This window comes from Perca fluviatilis, chromosome 14 (genome assembly GCF_010015445.1).
Source record: "Perca fluviatilis chromosome 14, GENO_Pfluv_1.0, whole genome shotgun sequence".
In the NCBI taxonomy this organism is placed as follows: domain Eukaryota; kingdom Metazoa; phylum Chordata; class Actinopteri; order Perciformes; family Percidae; genus Perca; species Perca fluviatilis.
In genome coordinates, this window is record NC_053125.1 from 30,079,515 (window position 1) to 30,089,523 (window position 10,009).

General features: G+C 36.8%; 1 protein-coding gene across 1 annotated transcript in view; it reads right to left on the reverse strand.

Moving 5' to 3' along the window:
* LOC120572598 (NF-X1-type zinc finger protein NFXL1-like) overlaps positions 1-7,710 on the reverse strand; it is an 18,795-nt gene extending 11,085 nt beyond the window's left edge. The window contains exons 1-3 of the mRNA XM_039821921.1: positions 7,627-7,710; positions 5,627-5,808; positions 4,481-4,693 (exon numbers count right to left, since the gene is read on the reverse strand). Coding sequence (XP_039677855.1) covers positions 4,481-4,693; positions 5,627-5,786 — 373 coding nt within the window. The 5' untranslated portion in view covers positions 5,787-5,808; positions 7,627-7,710. The remainder of the gene's footprint in view (positions 1-4,480; positions 4,694-5,626; positions 5,809-7,626) is intronic.
* Positions 7,711-10,009: the final 2,299 nt, after the last annotated feature.

Consider the following 10,009-nt stretch of genomic DNA (forward strand, 5'->3'; position numbering starts at 1 on the left):
TATCTCCAAGAAACGTACGAGCACATCTCTGGTAAACACAAGAATTAAAGGTTGATATTTGACCGTGAAACCTATTCTGATTACTTTCATTATGGCAGTTATTTGTTGTATTACACGTTTTCTGAAATGTTGTGTTTAAATATGCAAAGGAGGAGTCATCTTATTCAATATATGCATCCTTTTAGCGCGACTCTTAGCGGAGAAACTCAGATTTACAGATCTGTCGATTAGATCAACTAATCGATCAGTAAGAATTGTTTCAGTCGAGCACAGCCCTATTTTCGTGTGTTCACAGCGTTTCGGTGAGTTTGGCGAAGTGCGGTGGGAACGCAAATCGAACCAAAATGAAAAATGCAACAATGCTGCAGCTTCACCCCCCAAAATCGCACCGAGTCCACCGAACTACAGGCAGGGTTCATACGCATTTTAACCATGACTTTCCTATCCATTACTTTTCTATCCATGACTTTTCCATGACTTTTCTATCCATGACTTTTCTATCCATTACTTTTCTATCCATGACTTTTCTATCCATTACTTTTCTATCCATGACTTTTCCATGACTTTTCTATCCATTACTTTTCTATCCATGACTTTTCTATCCATTACTTTTCTATCCATGACTTTTCTATCCATGACTTTTCTATCCATTACTTTTCTATCCATTACTTTTCCATGACTTTTCTATCCATGACTTTTCCATGACTTTTCTATCCATGACTTTTCTATCCATGACTTTTCTATCCATGACTTTTCCATGACTTTTCTATCCATGACTTTTCCATGACTTTTCTATCCATGACTTTTCTATGACTTTTCTATCCATGACTTTTCCATGACTTTTCTATCCATTACTTTTCCATGACTTTTCTATCCATGACTTTTCCATGACTTTTCTATCCATGACTTTTCCATTACTTTTTCATGACTTTTCTATCCATGACTTTTCCATGACTTTTCTATCCATGACTTTTCCATTACTTTTCCATGACTTTTCCATCCATTACTTTTTCATGACTTTTCTATCCATTACTTTTCTATCCATTACTTTTTCATGACTTTTCTATCCATTACTTTTCTATCCATGACTTTTCCATGACTTTTCTATCCATGACTTTTCCATGACTTTTCTATCCATTACTTTTTCATGACTTTTCTATCCATGACTTTTCTATCCATGACTTTTCTATCCATTACTTTTCTATCCATGACTTTTCCATGACTTTTCTATCCATTACTTTTTCATGACTTTTCTATCCATTACTTTTCTATCCATGACTTTTCCATGACTTTTCTATCCATGACTTTTCTATGACTTTTCTATCCATGACTTTTCTATGACTTTTCCATGACTTTTCTATCCATGACTTTTCCATGACTTTTCTATCCATTACTTTTTCATGACTTTTCTATCCATGACTTTTCCATGACTTTTCTATCCATGACTTTTCTATGACTTTTCCATGACTTTTCTATCCATTATTTTTCATGACTTTTCTATCCATGACTTTTCCATTACTTTTTCATGACTTTTCCATTACTTTTTCATGACTTATCCATGACTTTTCCATTACTTTTTCGATTTACTTTTCCATTACTTTTTCATTACTTTTCCATGACTTTTCTATCCATTACTTTTTCATGACTTTTCTATCCATTACTTTTTCATGACTTTTCTATCCATTACTTTTCTATCCATGACTTTTCTATGACTTTTCCATGACTTTTCTATCCATGACTTTTCCATGACTTTTCTATCCATTACTTTTTCATGACTTTTCTATCCATGACTTTTCTATCCATTACTTTTTCATGACTTTTCTATCCATGACTTTTCTATCCATGACTTTTCCATGACTTTTCTATCCATGACTTTTCTATGACTTTTCCATGACTTTTCTATCCATTACTTTTTCATGACTTTTCTATCCATGACTTTTCCATTACTTTTTCATGACTTTTCCATTACTTTTTCATGACTTATCCATGACTTTTCCATTACTTTTTCGATTTACTTTTCCATGACTTTTTCATTACTTTTCCATGACTTTTCTATCCATGACTTTTCCATGACTTTTTCATGACTTTTCCATTACTTTTTCGGCAAATTTCCATGACTATGTGTTCTGTATAGTTCTACTATACTGCCGTACAAAGCCAAAACGCAGTAACTACATATTTGGTCAAAATTGAGTTTAGAGTGGAAATGGGCTTTGTAACATCTCCTACGTCTTGTGACAAAAACTCCTGGTTCAACTGTATCCCGTTTCAGAGAAATCACTATCTCAAATTTGCAGTAACTACAAAATCCAAGTTACCAAGGCAAACCGCGGTAAGTGGAAGTTACTGCGTTCTGCCTTTGTTTACCGACTTTGGCTTCGGTAGCTAGTACCAAGGCAAACCGCAGTAAGTGAAGTTACTGCGTTCTGCCTTTGTTTACCCGACTTTGCTTCGGTAGATACTGCGGTCTGCCTCTGTAGCCACATTCAAATCTACCAATCTGTCCGCCTCGCACACAGCATCCTTATCACAGAGTCTGTTATATAGGAACGCCCGTGCGCGGTACTACTGTGATACAGACCACCAACAAGCCAACATCATTAACCCAGAGAAACGTGGCACAATCCGAGGAAAACTTATAGTGTCTCTAGCTTTGAAATGCAAGTATCCAGACAGTGGTAAGGAACATGGTAAAATATGAACACCTAACCTGGCAAATAACACCTAAATCAATAAATTGCCGTCACTTGCTAGCGAGCCGCTAGCATATAAACCATTTTAGCTTACCTGCTCCCCTTGAAGGCAGTAACGTTAGCATCTATCCACTGTGGAAACGCTGTCATAACTGTTTTGTTTCTTGTTGTCTTCATTACTTACGCTATTGTAATGTATTTTATTAGGTAATCTCTCAGTTGAAGCTTAAGAGGAAGTTGTAAACATAGAGCTTTTATTTTGACGGGAAAAGGGAAGTGGAAAAGCGTTGTATTTTCTGACCGTTGTCAGCATTTGAATTAAGTGAGACGTGCCGTCTTTGTGTCTTTATTTTAGAGCCCAAACAGTGAGACAATATAAGAAACGCAGCTCGGTTACACTAGTTTCATTTAATTTTATGAGTATTTTTTATATGGAGATAGGCTACGTTCTAAATAATATTTTTAATATGTCAATATGTATTTTCAGTTGTCAGAGTAAAACATCTTTTTTTAATATCTCGCAAAATTGACTGTGACACACGAAATGGACATATGCACACCGTCTCACGCAACAACACAATTTTTCATATAAAGGTAAGGCGGCGCATACTGTGACTGTGCCTAACCATCTGCTTTATAATGTTGTCTAGCTGACACACACACACACACACACACACACACACACACACACACACACACACACACACACACACACACACACACACACACTCTTGTTATTCTGTTTGAGTTATGTTGTTAAATGTATATGAATTTTTAAGTGCCGTTTTATAAGTAACCTTGGTATTTAATGAATTAATTTTCAATTAACATAAAATCAAACACAAACCAAAATACCAGCATTTTGATTGTGTGTAAAATTATAAGGATGTTTTGGGGGAAATAATGAGAATGACAATTTAATCATTTAAGACTAATGTAACAGGGACATTACGACAAAATACTATTCTTGAATACACTGGATGAAGGTTACTAACAAGCACTTTCAACACTCAACCTATAAACATCCATAAACAAAACATAAAACCAATTAAAACAAATGAAAATGTATAAGGAATAAAAAAAGAAAGTTGGATTAACACATTTCAATTGTAGATACTGCACTCTGCCTTTGTAATAGTGTTTTAGTTGCTTGAGGTTAGACAAAGGCAGAGTGCAGTATCTACATTTTTAGGGTCAAAGGTCATATCAATGGTCTTTTTTTTATGTATAACATTTTCCTTCCTGTAAAGGTATTACATAAAAGTATCAACATTATTGTACCTACAACATGTTTGGCTGGCCTGTATGAAAACTTTGAAGCCATTTTTCTCAGTTTCAGTGTTGGCGTAGTTACTGCACTTTGCCTTTGTAGGGCAGTATAGTTGACATTATACAACAAGAATACAAATCTGTGTTAAAGTTTACCCTCAGTAACTACAAAATTAATATCTCTCCCCGAATACAACGTTGAGGTTAAGACGACGTGAAAATACATTTAGTAATCACATATTACGCTGTGTTAAAAAAAATAATAATTCCATGACTTTTCCAAAACTTTCTGGGTCTTTTTAGGTTTCCAAAACCTTTCCAGGCCTGGAATTTGCATTTTTCAAATACCATAACTTTTCCAGTTTTTTTCAAACGTATGAACCCTGTACATGCGTGGAAGCGCCCTTTGGTTACGTTCGCTCGGCTAAGATGCTGCACCTAACCCTTAAAATGGCGGGAAAACGCGGCAAGTTCGTGGTTACCACGGTGATTCTGTGTCCGACTGGCAGCCGGCTCACCTGTCTGGTCGGTATAGGTGGTGAAAGTCGACGCCAGGATCTTCCCTCTCTTTCCATCCTTCTGGTCGACCTTTACGTCTACATCTTCATCATCATCATCATCATCATCATCATCGGAGGAGGAGGAGGAGCTGATACGAGTCTCAGCCAATCGCTGAGCGGCTGCCTGGTTGGACTTCCTGATCTCCTCGAACTTTGTTTGGACCGAAACAGCTGTCCGTCACAAAGAGAGAGAGAGAGACAGAGAGAGAGAGAGAGACGGACAGAGAGAGAGAGGGAGAGACAGAGAGATGGAGAGAGACAGAGAGAGAGAGAGAGAGAGACAGAGAGAGAAAGAGAGACAGAGGGAGAGAAGGAGGGAGAGAGAGAGAGACAGAGAGAGAGTATCAGCCTGGTACTGTAACTATGGTGACCGTGTATCAGCCTAGTACTAGAACTATGGTGACTGTGTATCAGCCTAGTACTGTAACTATGGTGACTGTGTATCAGCCTAGTACTGTAACTATGGTGACCGTGTATCAGCCTAGTACTGTAACTATGGTGACCGTGTATCAGCCTAGTACTAGAACTATGGTGACTGTGTATCAGCCTAGTACTGTAACTATGGTGACTGTGTATCAGCCTAGTACTAGAACTATGGTGACTGTGTATCAGCCTGGTACTAGAACTATGGTGACTGTGTATCAGCCTAGTACTGTAACTATGGTGACTGTGTATCAGCCTGGTACTAGAACTATGGTGACCGTGTATCAGCCTGGTACTGTAACTATGGTGACTGTGTATCAGCCTGGTACTGTAACTATGGTGACTGTGTATCAGCCTGGTACTAGAACTATGGTGACTGTGTATCAGCCTGGTACTAGAACTATGGTGACTGTGTATCAGCCTGGTACTAGAACTATGGTGACTGTGTATCAGCCTGGTACTGTAACTATGGTGACTGTGTATCAGCCTGGTACTAGAACTATGGTGACCGTGTATCAGCCTGGTACTAGAACTATGGTGACCGTGTATCAGCCTGGTACTGTAACTATGGTGACTGTGTATCAGCCTGGTACTGTAACTATGGTGACTGTGTATCAGCCTGGTACTGTAACTATGGTGACTGCTGATACACAGTCACCATAGTTACAGTACAGTCCTCACCCAGTGGCGGCTCAGACTTGGTCCCGGTGGCGCCGCGTCCGGCCCCCCCCGGTCTCTCTCTCTCCTTCTGCTGCTGCTGGGGGGGGCGCGCCCGTTCGCCCTGCTGGCCCACCTGACTCCGGCCACGCCCTCTGCCCTGCTGTCGCCATGCCGGCTCCATGGCAACCGCCTCCCAAAACTCTCTAGGAGGAGGGGAACGAGACAGAGAAGACATACGTCTCAATAGAGTTGTGTTAACAGAGTCACACATACTGTGTGTTGGTGTGTGTGTGTGTGTGTGTGTGTGTGTGTGTGTGTGTGTGTGTGTGTGTGTGTGTGTAGTTACATTTTGAAATATGTGAAAAAGCCTCGAAATCTGAACCGAAAACAACGTTTACAAGCAAACGCATTTAATAAAAATAATGCCCATAACAGGTTAGAATATTAAGGGCTGGCTAATATTCGTTCGAATATCATTATTTTTTTTTAATATTCGAATGATATTCGAATAACGAAGTTCGGAGTCAAAGCCCTAGTGTGTTAATGTTATTATTGTATGTTTAACTTATTAACCCGAGGAAAACAGATCTGCAAATACACAAACCAAACAATTACTACATTATGTATATATATATATATATATATATATATATATATATATATATATATATATATATATATATATATATTGAATCCAAAAGGCATTTATTGATTTTAATTCTATGCGTTTGGATCTGCTTTTTACACACACCACACCCACACAGAGACAGACACACACACAAACACACATACACACAGAGACTGACACACAGACTGACACACAGAGACACACACAAACACATACACACACACAGAGACTGACACACACACATACACACACACACACAGAGACTGACACACACACACACACACTCATACACAGAGACTGACACACACACACACACACACACACACACACACACACACACACACACACACAGAGACTGAGCACACACACACACACACACAGAGACCCGACACACAATACACACACACACAGAGACTGACACACAGAGACACACACACACACACAGAGACTGACACACACACACACACATACACACACACACAGACTGACACACACACATACACACACACACAGAGACGGACACACACACATAGACACACACACACACACAGAGAGACTGACACACAGAGACACACACACACACACACACAGAGACTGACACACAGAGACACACACACACACACACACAGAACACTGACACACACACATACACACACACACACAGAGAGACTGACACACAGAGAGACACACACACACACACACACACACACACACAGAGACTGACACACAGAGACACACACACACACACACAGAGACTGACACACAGAGACACACACACACACACACAGAGACACACACACACACACACACACACAGCATATTTCTGACTGGAGTGTGGCGTGCAGAGACAGGAGGAGATTACGTAACGCTGTACGTTCATTCATGGACTCTGAACATGACCATTGACATTATATATATATATATATATATATATAGACCAGTGTCTCGCGCACAGACAGTTGGCTTCCGGTTGTATCCCATTAACGTTAATAACAGACGCCTGTCTGGCTGTTTGTCGGTCAGGTTTAAACGTTGGTGTAGCAGCTGAATGACACATCACATCAGTCCTGTAACACACAATAACACGAAGCCTCGCTCTGTGAACAATAATCTGTTACAAGAGTTCAGCTTGGCAGCATTTTTAGTCCCAAAAAACCCGTTAAAGAGCGAGCTTTTAAACGTTAACGGTCAAGTTGAGTTCAAACTGTCCTGAGCCGGCTAGCTCCGGTTAGCTAACAACTAAAATTAGCAGTGAAAACGGGCGGAAGCAAACGTCACATCCGGTAAGCAACGTTATTATAACTTAGATATGCACGTGAGCTGCCGTTAGTAAAAGTTTGACATTAAAAGAGAACCGGTAAAGTAATTTATGAAAGCTTTTTGTGACACAAACCTCTGCAGTCTGAAGAAGCAGCAACAGTAGTAGTAGTGGTCTGTCGTCTAGTTGTCATGCGCAGAGCCTCGCGATGCATGCCGGTGCTTGTAGTCCTGGAAACATACGCGTTTAATTGTGGGTTTTGAAGGGTTTGTGAGTACAGAACTACAAATCCCACCGCGCACACGAGTTGCGCAGCCAGTGCGACGTGTCAGCGTTAACAGATTGGACGTTTCATTCATATTCCGCATCAGAAAATAATTAAATATCATTTATTTGTGCTTCTGTTTTTAGTTATTTTAAAATGGCAGCAGGAGATCTACTGCCTGTAGAAGCCGTTTGTTTAAATATAAAAAAAAGAATGCATAATCTAATTAATGATGTAAATAAAAACAAAAAATAAACTCGTGGTAGTAAATAAATATAAATATAAAAAATAACAAAATGTAATATATATATATATATAATTTAAAAAATATCAAATATAAACATTAACTATATATATATACGTAAATAATATATATAATATGAAATATGAAAGTAAAATATGAATATAAAATATATAAAAAATTTACATTATTTAAACATTAAATATAAAAACAATATATACTGTATGTATATAATATAAAATATAAAGATAAACAAATATTTAAACTTTTTTATTATATAAAATAAAATATATTAAATATATAACATAAAACATTTATAAGATAAAAATATGAATTTAAAATAATTAAAAATATACATTTTAATATTAAATACAAAAACAGAAAAATAAAATTAAAAAAACATAACATATATTAAAAAAAATAAGATATGAATATAACATAATAAAATAAAATAAATAGGTAAATAAATTAAAATAGGTAAAAGTAGCAGTCAAATAGTAGTAGCGTCTGTTTACATCAGAATGTTTTGTTCAGCTATTTTCAAAATAAAAGACACAGTTCTGTTTTTCCTTATAAAATATATTCTTTATTCAGCGCTGATCTTCCAGAATAACTTTGGTTCATGTTTTATTTTTGCTAAGTAGTTTAACTGACATAAAGCAGTGATGTGATTGGCTGGAGACAGAAACATTAAGCATAAACAGGAAAAGGCAAAATCTTTAGAAAAAAACAACCTTAGACCTCTAAAGCAGGCAATCTTTTGTCGGATGAAAAGAAGGGAAATTTAAACACTTTTAGAAGTTGCGTAGTCACTCAGAAAACAGTTTATAATCCAGAAACATTTCCTGTGTTCTTTAAAAGGATCGAGCGCCAAGAACTGAAATGTTTCTGGTTCAAAAACACAATTAGAAGAAACAGTTTGTAAAGTATATTTATGTTTTTATAACCAGGGCAATGCGGAATCTGCGGACTCAAAAAGGTGAATTTTCTGAAGATTTGTAGCATGATTTTAGCAGAATTTTAGCTGAATTGTCATAGAATTTTCCCAGATTTTTTTGCAGAATTTTCTGAAGATTTTTTTTGCAGATTTTTATCTGAATTTGTTGCCAATTTCTTTGTGAATTTTCTGCAGAATGTTCTGCAGAATGTTCTGCAGAATTTTCTGCAGAATTTTCTGCAGAATGTTCTGCAGAATTTTCTACAGAATTGTCTGCAGAATTTTAAACCAATTCAAAATAGCAAAATGAAGATTTGTAGCGTGATTTTAGCAGAATTTTAGCTGAATTGTCATAGAATTTTCTCAGATTTTCAGCAGAATTTTCTGAAGATTTTTTGCAGATTTTTAGCTGAATTTGTTGCCAATTTTTTGTGGATTTTTTGCAGAATTTTCTACAGAATCTTCTGCAGAATTTTAAACCAATTCAAAATAGCAAAACGAAGATTTGTAGCATGATTTTAGCAGAATTTTAGCTGAATTGTCATAGAATTTTCCCAGATTTTCAGCAAAATTTTCTGAAGATTTTTTGCAGAATTTTAGCTGAATTTGTTGCCAATTTTTTGTGGATTTTTTGCAGAATTTTCTGCAAAATTTTCCAATTTTATTTTTGGTTTTGCTCACTACAGACTCAAAATTGCGCCACAAACAGTTTTCAAAGTTTATTCATGTTTTTATAAAACAGCTGTGATGTAAAAACTATCCAGAGGAACAGAAGTGCTGATTATTATTTAATATATAATTAATTATAATTACAAACGAGAAATATTTACCTGACACATTAACAACATTTTCTTTCAAAAACTTCAATTTATATTAAAACATCAGATTTTATAAACTACATGTGTTCTGTGTGCAGTAATCTTAATGTGTAAAGTAACTAGTAACTAAAGTAACTAGTAACTAAAGCTGGAACAGATGAATGTAGCGGAGTAACTAAAGTAACTAGTAACTAAAGCTGTAACAGATGAATGTAGCGGAGTAACTAAAGTAACTAGTAACTAAAGCTGTAACAGAT